General features: G+C 35.5%; 1 protein-coding gene across 2 annotated transcripts in view; it reads left to right on the forward strand.

The window, feature by feature from the left end:
• The window catches only part of CSMD3 (CUB and Sushi multiple domains 3), an 886,927-nt gene that overhangs the window by 280,330 nt on the left and 592,021 nt on the right, over window positions 1–14,576 (forward strand). For both annotated transcript variants that reach the window (XM_059671887.1, XM_059671888.1), the window contains exon 6: window positions 2,445–2,557. In XM_059671887.1, the coding sequence (XP_059527870.1) occupies window positions 2,445–2,557 (113 nt within the window). The remainder of the gene's footprint in view (window positions 1–2,444; window positions 2,558–14,576) is intronic.

A 14,576-nucleotide genomic window follows, 5' to 3' on the forward strand; every position in this document is an offset into this window, starting at 1 on the left:
CCGCCTTGGCTGGCCTGGGGCCTGTGGGCTGGGGGGCAGCTCCTGTGTTTAGCGCTTGCCCCCTGGTGGTCAGTGCACGTCATAGCAACTGGTCAACCAGTCACCTGTCCCCTGGTGGTCAGTGCACGTCATAGCAAGCAGTTAAGTGGCCTTAGTATACCATTAGCATATTATACTTTAATTGGTTGAACAGATGACTGGATGACCAGACACTTAGCATATTAGGCTTTCATTATATAGGATTCTTTAAAATAATTAGTTTAATTGAATCTTTCTAGGTGGCATATATTTTCCATCTTCCATTTTCAAGATCTCCTCTGATAATATGTAAAATATGGTACAAAGATAAGTAGATTCATTTACTAGCATTCTACATAAACCATAAAGTCATATTGTGTAAATTGTGTTTAAATAGTAGGTGACTACAATTTGGAAAGTCCATATGACTGCTTTAGAACCAGTGAAGATGCTTTTCTTGTCTGCAGTAGAGGAGTGCTGTGGCACAGTTGCTTTCTAGTTCAGTGTACTGGCTGATCCACCATTTGGCTTCATGAGCTGAAGCACTGAAGGTATCAGGAATATCTTCTTAATTCCACCCCTGTTAATCTGCCATTATCTGATCCACCTCATGGACATTATACCCCAGCTACTGCAGTTCTAATATCTTCAGTTCCTCCTTTGTCAATTTCTGAAGGTAAATTTAGGCTCCAACCTATCATGCCTTAGTAGCTATTGCTAGTCTTAACTACACTTTGTTGGTGAAATTATCTTTGATGTCCCTGGGATACATGGGCATTTATCACTTTTATTGTTCTTTTAATCTTTCTTTTCTCACTTTTCTTGATGTCCTTGTTGAGTTCCTTCTCATTTATTGGATCTTCTAAGGACCTCTCTCCAAACTCTGTACTCATTATATTTAGAAATGTCTACAGCCTGTCAAAAATAATTTAAAATTTTGTGAATGGATATTTTTGCTTATTAAATCAGGGAATTGAAGAGAAACCTTGTACATCAAAATCTGTCATGAACTGTGCTACTCTATGGAAAATAAAATTATATCAAGTCCAAATGTTTAAAAACTGTGTTGCTATTTAAACTGAACCAACCAACAAGCAAACAGAAGTAAACATAACTTGGATATTTTCTGAAAGCAATGAAGTGAAATTTTATAACTTGAGTTTTAAACTTCTGCAAGTGAATTACATATATTTACTAAATTCAAATATGAAAAACCACCCAGCTTGAACAATAAATAGAAACACCACTATAAACTAGAAAATAGAGCATTGATAGAGAAAAGTTAAAGATGCATTCCAAAGAAGGAAGAGAAATGAGAAATGTTTGGAATAAAACCCAGCTTGTTCATGTTAGAATGCAAGAAAATTGGGTTATATAGTATGTTTCCAAGCCCATCCTCTATACCCAGGGGCACAATTATACCCATAAATAAAGGTGGTTTCATATGTCCATGACTTAGCTCATGATCATTCATTATAAGGTAAGGGAAAAGAGTTGTAATCACCACACACACACACACACACACACACCTAATTTGCCTTCTGATGAAGCAAAAGAAAAGTGTAAGCTTTGAAGAATGGAAAAGATACATCACATACTTGTTATTAGAACACTTCAGTCTAAAATTCCCATAGTTTCAAGATCTTGCTTTAAGTGCCTTGTTTTAAAGATATTATGAAATGTTTTCTTTATGACTAGCTATGTAGAGACTAAATATAGGGTGTCTCAAAAATGTATACACATATTGTAACAGCTGATAGCTCCATTTTGAAAATGAAATGCATTTAAAAAAATACTGCCTTTATAATTATTCAAAGTGTGTATATGCATTTTTGGGACATCCTAAGTATAAACCCAAAATGCCATGTTTTCTGTCTGTCAATTGGAGCAGACCTTCGGTGCATTATAGGGAATTTTAATAATAAAAATTATAGTATTATGAAATTACATTAAAATAGTTCTATCCTATGAAATTAAATTGTAAAGTTTGTCATCAAATGTGAAATAGTGAGAATATATTAGGTAGAAAAAAGTATATCTACTGCTTTGAAGTCTTTCTGTTTTGTAACTATACTATATCAATACAAACATAGGGACCACAATGAGCAGCACCATTAAGCTCAGTTTCCGTTATATTTATTATTACATATGCAGTCAATTTGGGTGAATCAAAAATCATATGTAGGTTACTGTTGAATTTATAAATGTATGCAACATAATTGGAACAATGGGTGTTTGGAATTTCACTGTTTTATGATTGACTTTTCTATACCTAAAACAACTGTTTCATTTTTCATAAAAAAGTTGATGCAGAGTCATGGATATTGTATACATGTATATAAATTCGGGAGGGGTCCCAACTCAGTAAAATTGTTTAGTGCTGCAAGGCTTTTTAAATGTTTTTGTTGTTGTCTTCCATAATTCAGGTTATCTGGAATGAATATACCACCACCAATTATCAGCAACAAAAACTGGCTCAGACTGCATTTTGTTACAGACAGCAATCACAGATATCGTGGATTTAGTGCTCCGTATCAAGGTATATTTGATGAATACTTCTGCCTCCTTTGATGTGTAGAATGTTTTTGGTATACACAACTGCATTTTGTGATAGAAGCAAAATATCTTTAGCATTAACAAGTGGTAACTTGAATAAGCAAAATGGACATTGTCTTGTTATGGCAGTGATGTGATCATAACTAAATGACAGTATAAAAGTTGATTTTCATAGCACAATGTTTAGAATAAAGGGTATTATGACCTCTAAAGGTCATATGTGACAGATGTTATATTTTACTTTCATGAAGTGCTCCAGCAATTGGACATTCTACCTAAAGCTGCATCACACAATACTGCAAAAGACCTGCAGTTGTAAATAGTCTTTTCATAAGTTGAAACTCCTTTTCATATACAGTGTGTCTGCTATTGCTAGTTTAATAAACCTTTTTGGGGGGTTTATTAGCTAAAATTTACATGAAGGGGTATACTTTTGAATAAGTAGGATATAATATTTGATGCATTCACTTGAAAACACTCTTTGTTTAGGGTAAGATTGTTATGAAGATGGAGTACTATGAAAATGTAGCTTCTACAGTGTTTAGTAATGCTATGGGCTTAGTGTACTTGATCCTCAGACTATTATGTAAATAATTCATTTCATTCTGAGTAGTGTATCAGCTACTGTTCAGGGAATGGTGAGCATTGCCACAGTTACATTTTTCCATTTATCTGTTTGTTTTATTTAATGATTTCCGTTCAGCAGTCTTCAGACTTAAGTGCTTTGAAAACTTAATATGGTGACTTTAGCCAGCTTATAATTAATATCTAAAACAGTATGAGACCACATATTATTTTCTGGAATACAAATTTCAGCAACCAATTTATATTTTGAGGACCAGCATCCTCTCTTTAGAGTCCTAACAATGAAGTTTTTCACAATAATAGCAACACATTAATGTGATAGTATCTTGACCCTTATAATAGTGCATTTGCTATCACTGTAATAAAATTCACTAAGAAAGTAACTTGAAAGTAGAAGTTTTACATAAAATTCACTATAAAAAATCTGTAATTTCTATTTCTAATGTAGTTAATTCAAATAGAAGCATGAATGCCAATGTGCTCTTAATGCTATACATTTTATTAACATTTCTCAGAATAGATTACTCACCTTAGAACACAGTATTTTAAAATTAAAAATTAAATATTCATAGATATTTTATTTTTATATCTTATTAAAAATAACCATTAAAATCATAGTAACTTGAATCTTACCCTTTTAATCTAATGTCACTTTTAAAAGTGAACAATACTTTGAGTTTCCTATTTTAGTTTCAAAAGTGCCTGTGCACTTCAGAAATCAGAGGGCTTTTTTTATTGAAAAGAAGTAATTGTTGTGGAGCCTCTTTTTCTCTAGGTTGACCCATTCCCTTGAGTTTTCCAACCACATATTTTTATGGCTCTGATTCCCCACTGCCCTGAGTTAAGGCAGATGGCACTGCAGAAATGCAAGACTCGTCATCTTTGACTCATGTGTTCACTGAAACTTTAAGATGGCTCCTCTTCTTTATCCTAATATAAATAAAATAACACTTACTTTGTATTTAAATATAAATGTATTTTTTTGTTGCAAGAAAACCAGATCTCTCTCTCAAAAATAAAATGGTACCTAATTTGTTTTATGCTGTATAGTTTCATGAAACTAGTATCTGCAGATGGGGTTATTTTGCATTAAAAGACAGCAGTGCAAAGCTGCGAGTAGATTTGTGTATTTAATTATTATTTTTAATATTCTACTTGCTGATCTTAAACTGAGTTTTATAGTACTTTCAGGGTTCAGTTTTATTTTCTGGTATTGCCTCACTTGTTTCATCATTGAAAAATAGCACATCAGTGAATTGACTGTAGTAAAATAGTAAGGAAGTGTTTTATGGGGTATGAATTATTTCTATTTCCGGCAGGGAAAGGAGCTTAAAATGAGGTAATTTTGGATATAATCTATATCTACCCAATATAGAGGAAATAAAGTGGCCTAACAGAAAAAAGCAATGATTTTGTAATAAGATCAAAAAAGTTTTATTACATAAAAATACACCTTTGTATTGTGTCCTTTTAAGCGTTTCCTGATTCAGACTTGACTTTCTAATTGTATTATCTCCAAATAATATTTTACCTACCCAACATAAATTCAGTTGGATAAGTAATTCTTAAAACAAAAATAAAATAAATTTGTATTGATAAACTATCTTAAATAGCTATGAAAATAATAATTCTGACATGTTGAAATGCATGCTCCAGCATGAAGTGGTGATCATGCATTTTAGATCCTCCCATGCTACCGTTTAATTTCAGTGGTATCTAAATTACAGTCAAATTAAAACCAATTCAAGGTAGAAAATTTGTGGAACATACTATACAGTAGTCACAACCAAGTCTCCATGTAACAGTTTCTTAATAAATCAATTTTTTAATCAGCAATTAGTATTGATTTATCAATTATTTTCAATATTTAGTACTTTACTGGAGCTTAGGTTTCCTTATAGCATTTCTACTTAACCTCTGGTCTTATAAAATACAATGAAAATTAACTGTACATTACTACGAGTTCCTAAATGTCAGTAGATATTTTTTTATATAATTGATTCCAAATGTCTAAATATATTACTATTTCTATATTATAGATTAAACCTTCTAAATCAATTTATAGTTGATCCTCATTTTGATTTTTAAAGGTTTTTCCCATATTATTCATGTGATTCTTCTTATGCAGGTTAATATTTTGGAGATAGTTATTTTCAATGTAACAAAGATACATTAATAATTATATGGACCATTTTATATTTATGAATAAAATATTTTATATTTGTTCTCAAAGGAGTTATAGTAATTTTGGTATCACCTGTGTATTTTTTGGCAAGAAAACATATTTAATGGACCAAATTTTCAAATTGTATTGAAAATTCACTGCCATTATCCTCAGTTACACAGAGGCCCTTGGCATTTTAGATGTACATAATTTATATGAAAATAATTTAGGGGCACAGTTAGGCGTCGATCAGGATGGCAGGGGACTGGTTAAGTGGTGATCAGGCTGGCAGGCAGGTGAGAGGTTGGGAACCAGCAGTACCGGATTGTGAGAGGGATGTACAACTGCCGGTTCAGGCCCGATCCCATACTTTGCATTTGAAATGTTTTGACAAATTTATGTACACAGTTACTGAACAAAGGTAAATAAGATTATTGGGGATTCAGCATAGAGTAATAAAAAGAGTAGGATTTGGAGTCAGAAAATGAGGGTTAAATTATGAAGTTACTAATTGCTGCTTGAGTTGTCTGAGCTTTAGTTTCCCCATCAATTGAAATATTCACAATAGCCAGATACTGTTGTTGTGTAAAGCAAAAGATATTAAGATTTCTAATAGTGAAAGTTGGGCATGTAGTGAATAAATACACTTCAGTGGAAAGAGGTAATCAACCATTTGGAATGGTGAGAAACACACTTTTCAACCATGAGGTATAACATATTTAAAATTATGATCAAACATAAAATTTAAATTCAGTAAACAATTAAAAAGGGAAAACACTGGGTTTTATATTTCTCACTATCACAAATGAGGCAGCCCATATTTTCTAGAGAAAAAGCACTTTTCAACTTAGAACTCATTTAAACTAAGATTTATTTTCTGAAGTAAACATGAGAAGCAGTTTCATTTGTATAAGTGAATTTTTAAAATCACACTTATAGCCCAGAGCACAGCATTAAAGCAACCTCTTTAATTATATATGTTTTTTCTAATTTTGTTTAGACATCAGTTTTTTTTGTACCTTTATATATCCACTAGAGGCCCGGTGCATGAAATTTGTGAACTGGGGGTGGGGTCCCTCAGCCCAGCCCACACCCTCTCCAATCTGGAACCCCTTGGGGGATGTCCCTGTGGGATCGGGCCTAAACCCGCAGTCGTACATCCCTCTCACAATCCGGGACTGCTGGCTCCCAACCGCTCTCCTGGCGGCCTGCCTGATTGCCCCCAATTGCTTTTGCCTGCCAGCCTGATCACCACTTAACCAGTCCCCTGCCAGCCTGATCGACGCCTAACTGCACCCCTGCCGGCATGATTGCCCCAATTACCCTCCTCTGCCGGGCTGGTCCCCCCATAGCTGCCCTCCCCTGCCAACCAGGTTGCCCCCAGCTGCCCTCCCTTGCTGGCCCGATCACCCCCATCTGCCCTCCCCTGCTGGCCTGGTCGCTCCCAACAGCCCTCCCCTGCAGGCCTGGTTGCCCCCAACTGCCCTCCTCTTCAGGCCTGGTCCCCCACAACTGCCCTCCCATGCTTGCCTGGTTTCCCCTAACTGCCCTCTCCTGCTGGCCTTATCGCCCACAACTGCTTTCCCCTGACAGCCATCTTGTGCCCACATGGGGTCGGCCATCTTGTGTGAGGGCATGATGGTCAATTTGCATATTACCTCTTTATTACATAGGATTGTTAATAAAAGATTGCAAGTCATATTCCATCATTCTAATTATAAAACCCCTCCTCTAATTTGATAACTGTCAGTGTATCATGTTTATGATTTCAAGGTTGGTGGTGAAAAAGTAAATAGTGAAGATCAAAACTTTGGGTTCAGATAATGTAGGTGTAGTTCACTGTCATGGGAATGTTGGGCATGGGCAAATAGACTGCTTTTCCGGTAAAGTCAGTGAACAGGGCTTTGCCAGCACAATTCAAGAAGTCTGTACGGATATGTATTTTTTCATATTATAGTATTTATTATTTAATTTTTAGTGAGTACATGCTGTGGGAAAATTCATAAACTCTATTGAATCCTTAACTCAAAAAATCTCCTTTTCATACATAGACAAACTGCATTATTTTAAGTTTGTGAAGTAAACTATTTTTATTTACTGTGTTTTGACAGAATAGGAAGGTGAGTTTCATTGGTGTTCAGTGTTTGAGAATAACTCCTAATCTGTACTTTTTTTCATTTTCTTCTGATTATTATTATTATTTACATAAATTTTCTTCAAATCGCTCTCAATTCAAAATAATTACTTTTACCTGGATTTTCTACCCTTCCCTTCCCTTTCCTTTCCTTTCCTTTCCTTTCCTTTCCTTTCCTTTCCTTTCCTTTCCTTTCCTTTTCTTTCCTTTCCTTTCCTTTCCTTTTCTAGTTAAAAATAAGAAACTTCTTTTTACTTCTTGCTTCATATACCTGTCTAGTCAATGGGATTTATCATCTTAAATAGTATAACCATCAGAGATAATCAAAATAACATATTTAGTGGTCAAATTGTCTGTATAAGTAAACATTGGTTTAAAATAGCCATTAGAAACTCCTAATAGCATTATTTTCTGGGATGCAAGTGTATATTTTATAGTCATTCCAATATAAAATTTAACGCCTTTAACCACATCTATATATATAAAAGCCTAAGTGACCGTTACAACTGGTTGACTGGTTGCTATAACAATGCACTGACCACAAGGGGGCAGATGCTCAATGCAGGAGCTGCCCCCTGGTGGTCAGTGCACTCCCACAGCCAACCTCTTGCAGCCGACCAACCTCCCATACTCCCTTCCACAGCCGGCCAGCATCCATTGGCCCAATCGGCCCAAATCGCCAGCCAGGCCGGTGGGCCCCCACCCATGCATGAATTTGTGCACTGGGCTTCTAGTTAGATGATAATAATGATTGCATGAAAATCTTCCATAGCTAACTAGACTTATTTCTTCATTCCAATCCTTATAATTTATTTCTTCCACTTCACACTTCTGTTCATAAATTGTGGGTGTGCTTGACAGTAAACTGGCAAATTGTCATTTAATTACAAGTTTTCCTGAAGTAGAAATTCCACTGCAACATAATCTGGCAAACAGAGCTAAGGGTTTTATATCAGAAACACAATGCTGGTGACATTTGCTTAACTCTATTCAAACTAATTTCTAGTAAAATACTTCATCTTGCTATACATTTTAATACTTATGAATTAAAAAGCCACAAGACTATATTTAGAGTTGCAATATAGTTTTACAGTTTATAGATATACATATATGTAATATATTCATACATAGATAAATATATATATATATACATATATATATATATATATATATATATATATATATATATATAAAATGAGATTTAGAAATAAAGTAGAATATTAGAAATGTTGTTATTTCCTTTATGCTGTCTGTTTTATAGTCCTTTTTATTCTGGTTATGAGTTAATGTTATGCATGAAAACAGACTACTCATGAAGGACATTCATTAGAAAAAGTTACACTTGGAAAAATTAAATTCAGATTCTGATAAAGAGGATTGCTTAAAATCAGATGATAATGGATTTCTGAGAAAAGTACAGCAGGAAAGTATAAAATAAGTTAATGTATATGCTTATGAAATAGTCATGGAAATCAGAATATTAAGGAGTAGATGGATATCTGTTACAAGATTTTTAGTCTTTTTTAAGGAACTGAAACAATCTTCATTGATAGGAGAGTGACAAGAGCTAATAGTCAAAAGGGAAAAATATCATGATTGTTATTTTTTTAAAAGGTCTTTAGTGTTTACTTTGCTAAGTATTCTTCAGCCAATGTTTTATTTTTTTTAATTAAATCTTTATTGTTCAGATTATTACATTTGTCCCTCTTTCCCCCCCCCCATAACTCCCCTCCTCCCAGTTCCCGCCCCACCTTCTGCCCTCACTCCCACCCACTGTCCTCATCCATAGGTGCACGATTTTTGTCCAGTCTCTTCCCGCATCTCCCACACCCCTTCCCCCCCCCCAAGAATAGTCAGTCCATTCCCTTTCTATGTCCCTGATTCTATTATGATCATCAGATTATTTATTAACTTGATTCTTAGATTCACTTGTTGATAGATGCATGTTTGTTGTTCATAATTTGTATCTTTACCTTTTTCTTCTTCTTCCTCTTCTTAAAGGATACCTTTCAGCATTTCATATAATACTGGTTTGGTGGTGATGAACTCCTTTAGCTTTTCCTTATCTCTGAAGCTCTTTATCTGACCTTCAGTTCTGAATGATAGCTTTGCTGGATAAAGTAATCTTTGTTGTAGGTTCTTGGTATTCATCACTTTGAATATTTCTTGCCATTCCCTTCTGGCCTGCAAAGTTTCTGTTGAGAAATCAGTTGACAGTCGTATGGGTACTCCCTTGTAGGTAACTGAGTTTCTTTCTCTTGCTGCTCTTAAGAGTCTCTCTTTGTCTTTTGCTCTTGGCATTTTAATTATGATGTGTCTTGGTGTGGTCCTCTTTGGATTCCTTTTGTTTGGGGTTCTCCGTGCTTCCTGGACTTGTAAGTCTATTTCTTTCACCAGGTAGGGGAAGTTTTCTGTCATTATTTCTTCAAATAGGTTTTCAATATCTTGTTCTCTCTCATCTTCTGGCACCCCTATAATTCTGATGTTGGTACGCTTGAAGCTGTCCCAGAGGCTCCTTACACTATCTTCGTATTTTCGGATTCTTTTTTCATTTTGCTTTTCCGGTTGGGTGTTTTTAGCTTCTTCTCGTTTCAAATCTTTGCCTTGATTCTTGCGCTCCTCTGGTCTACTGTTGGGAGTCTGTATAATATTCGTTATTTCAGTCCGTGTATGTTTAAGTTCTAGTTGGTTCTTTATCATAACATCGAGGGTCTCATTAGATTTGTTGAGGATCTCAATAATTTTATCGACGGCTTCTAGACAGTTCTTGAGAGACCTGAAAAGTGTGGTTCTGAACTGAATATCCTCCATTGACAGTTTTGTCCTGTTTCTTTGTCTCCGCATTTTTTATGCTTTCTTGGTGCACCCCCTAGTGGTCTTTGTGTGCAGTCCTCCTGTAGTTAAGCCTTGATTGTTGTAGTTAATACTAGGGGGATTTGACCTCCAGGCCAGCTGGCTGTGAGAATCAGCTGTGTCTGCAGTGGGAAAACTTCTGTCCTCCTAGGAGGTGCTAATCTAGCATTTGCCTGAGGCTATCTGACAAATGGCTCTGCGCAGGGCTTGGGCGGGGCGGGTGGGTCGCTCGAGATTAACAGGGTGGGCTGGAGAGAGCAGTTATGGCGGCTCTCAGTTCCATCCCTAGGGGCTCTGCCTCACTGAGTCCCAGCAACCGCTGCAAACCTCGGAGAGAAAGCTGCCTTCGAGTTCCGACTGAAGCCAGGCAGTCCTGCTTCTCCCGTTTGAGTCTGGGTCCCTAGAGACTTGCCCGGATCTGGAGCTCAGAATCTGAGACTCCCTCCTGATTGAAAGCACCAACCGCGCCCTCTGCTGCCAGCCCGCTCCGCACGCACTCCTTACCTGAGTATTTCACTTCAGCACTGCACCTCCTCTGAGTCTGGGTATGAAATTCTCTTTCCTCCTAGTTGTAGAATTTCCACTCAGCCAGCCTTCCTGTGGTTCTGGATGATGTCCGTTCCGTCTTTTAGGTGTATTTTGATTTGGTTGTTCAAGGCAGCAATCTCCAGCGTTAACCTATGCTGCCATCTTGGTTCTCTCCAATGTTTTATTTCTTTATAAAATTTTTAATGTTTAAAAATTGTTTAGTGTTTGAGAAATATTCTTTCTTAAATTAGTGTTCAATCCATTTATATGTGAACCTTTTATTGATATACTTTAAAAAGTGAAAGGCAAATTATATTAACCTTATATTTCAATCATATGAAATTCATGAGGTTCCAGAAATAGTTTAGTAAAATTACTGTGATTTAGATTGCTTTCTTCAAATAGAGCAACTACTGTGAATGGGAAATAATCTCTAAAATATCCAGTTGTAATATGGACAATATTTTCTGCAACATGTAGTAAGTTTAAAATGTAGCACTTAACTGCAAAACTGGGGGAAGAATCACTATACAGCAACATTTTAAGTTGGCTCACGTTTTCCTGCTGATGATAGAATAAACATAAAATTAGCCAATCTCTTTTAGGACAAAGTCTCTTTTGTGTTAACTCAGCATTCTTGGGGTAAATGTTCAAATGTTTAAGGTTCAGATCACTGCCTTCTTCCTTTTTAAATAAAGCTTTTCCTAAGACAAGTGATGTCTGCTGAGCACCAGTGGTGGCAGGATGTAACTGACTGGTCCATATGTAAACTCTTGTTCTTATTAATATCAGCTGACTTCAGTGGCGAGGTCACCTCTTTGTAACCGAGGACCCTGCATTTACTGCGCGTGTCCTCAAGGCAGCTTGTGCTGTGCTCTTTTAGCAAGGTCCGCTTACTATCTTTCTGATTCTATTCCATGACAATTTTTGCTGGGTCTTCCATCTCCAGTTTAACTAAAACTCTTCAATCCACATTTTCCTTTTCTCTTATGATAATAGCCCTGTAGCAGGGTCCTAGATCTTTAACTTACTTACACCTATCTGACACCCAACACGCATCGTTCAGCACAGTTAAGACTACCAACTTGCTGGTCACCTATTACTCTGGTGTTCTGCTGAATGTAGGTGTGTCTTTAAGGGGCTTACATTTTCCCTGAGTCCATATTGTAAGATTTCAGAACTAATTCCTTTAGCAAATGGAATTTAACAAATCCATGTAGATATTTGTAGTCTTCCTTACTCTATACTCCGTGAACATTTTTACACAAAGGGACAGCTTAGGGTTTTTTTATTCTATTAGATTATGGGAGAGCCTTTCTTTTACATGTCCTGAGTTTTCACTAATCGTGGCTTTTTGTAAAGTCTTCCAGACTTGTCTCTTGAGTTGAAAAGGAAAGTTTTTCAAATTCACGATCTCTCTCATCATAGCATGACTCTCAGGACTAATATCTGTGTGGGACTTAAACAATGTAATTGTCAGTCAAAGTTGTATAAGAACACTCCCAAAACAGAGTAATCCAAGGGATTCAAAGAATGAGGAAATCCACAGTGTCGAAATTAATAGGATTGAGAAATACATGTTTAAAATTTTTTAAATAGCTTGCCTATTTATTGAGTGAGACATTGATCTCCTCGAGGAAATATTTATATTATCTTTCCTAAATAAGCCTAAAATATATTACATACTAGAGGCCTGATGCACAAAATTCGTGCAAGAGTAGGTCTTCCTTCTCCTGGCTGCTGGCACCGGCTTCCCTCTGGTACCCGGGACCCAGGCTTCCCTCTGGCTTCCGGAAGGCACCCAGGACTCCGGCTTCCCTTGCAGCCCCGGCTTTGTCCAGAAGGTCATCTGGAAGGATGTCTGGTCTGATTAGCATATTATGCTTATTATTATAGATTGATTTAATAATGTTCAACCTGCTTTTATAGCTACATTTTGCTTTTTAAAATATACATAAGTCTATAATATTTGCTATCTTTATTATGCCAACTAACTTTGGCTTAGCATTTTCAGTTAATGTGGTTTCTGTCAAGTATTTTAAATTATTATAATGTAATAAATTCATGAGTACACTTTTTAGTCTGTCATTGTATAAATTTCTTGCATTTAAAGTACATTGGGTAGAGTACAGAAATTGCATTGTTTTAATGGTAGTACTTCATGGTGATCCAATATTGTTCCAATTAGTATTCATTTGTTTATGATATATCTGATAGTTTTACTCACATAAGCCTCTAGTGAGGGCAGTTTTGTTATATCACCTAAGGATAAGCACATAACAAACGATAACGGATTAATTTGGTGTACAATAAACAAAATTCAGTGTTTTGTAAATTCTGTTGATGTTACAAATATATTTAACAAGTAATTTGTTTTTATAATGATTCAGTAATTGCACAAAATGACCTCCAAAAGCATCAGTCAAGCACAGCAGGTACAAGCCATCAAACACATTATAGATGATTGATCTTCCATGTCAATGTGAAAAGTGGGGTCTGAGGCAACAAGCCTTGGGATTATGCTTATATTTATTTTATAGACAATTTCATCATGAAATTGAAAATGTCATCATGAAATTTAAATCCCTAGATATTTTCATTCAAATTCAAATATATCCAGAAATATCTAAAGGCAATTTAGGAAAGTTTATTCAGAGGATAAAGATATTAACTTTGGATTTTCCTTTAGTTTAGAGTTGTAAGGTAATAAATGCTTTGTCAACACTGGATTGAACAAATTTAAGCTGAAATATTTTCTTTAAGCAAATAACCCCTTTCAACTTATTTTGGAACTACTTATTTCTCAGGCGACATTTTGGGAAATGATTCTGTAAGGCGTGATAGTAAGATTTAACTTCATGTGACAATACATTTATCATTAGTTAGCCTGACCTTTTCTTTAGTTATTTAATTACCCAAAGTTATAGATGAGGCAGGCAAATTGCTAATGCTGTTGGCTAAACCTAAAATAATGTCTTAAATTAAAACCCCCACTTGAGATCTATTATGGCACATTTATGTATTTGTTCATTTGTCCATCTATCCCATTTTGTTCAACAAAAATATTACTGAGCACTTACTCTGTACCAGATGCTGTGCTAGGCTCTGATATTACATAGTCTCAGAATTCAGGGGGTTTCTTCTAAAGGATTTGAAAAGATGAGTGTATATTACATTAAAAGAAGGATATGAAATATTAAAAGTAAGAAATTATGAGTTTCTGTGGGGAGTGAAGGAGAATGCTTATTGTCTAAACCACTCAGAGGTTCAATATGAGCTAACTGTAGCCCTTTCAAAAAAAGTGTTAAAGCCCAAAATCATATTAGAAAATGGTGGAGCCAAGTCTTAACCTTTAGAGTTTTGTTTTATTTTGTTTGTTTGTTTCTTCTAAGACCTATGATAATTTTACTATGAACTCCAGCCTTAAATATCTTCAAATTTGCAAATTTACAATGGATTTATTTTATTTTTAGAAAAGGATAAAATTCATTGATAATGAAATTTGGTGAGTAAAGAAAAAATTGTCTCAGCACACTGTGCTTGATTAAAAGTGACGTGTTAATAAAGCAATGATATTGGTTATATAATCAGTTAATATACATAAAGCCTTGAACAGTGTCTGACAGAGCGTAGGCATCATATAAATGGTAGCTGCTATTACTATTATCAGTAGCAGCAGCAGGAGAAGCATTGTTACCCTTATTGTTTGACTACAAATGACTTGGAAGGCAATTTCAA

This window comes from Myotis daubentonii, chromosome 17, assembly GCF_963259705.1.
Source record: "Myotis daubentonii chromosome 17, mMyoDau2.1, whole genome shotgun sequence".
Lineage (NCBI taxonomy): Eukaryota > Metazoa > Chordata > Mammalia > Chiroptera > Vespertilionidae > Myotis > Myotis daubentonii.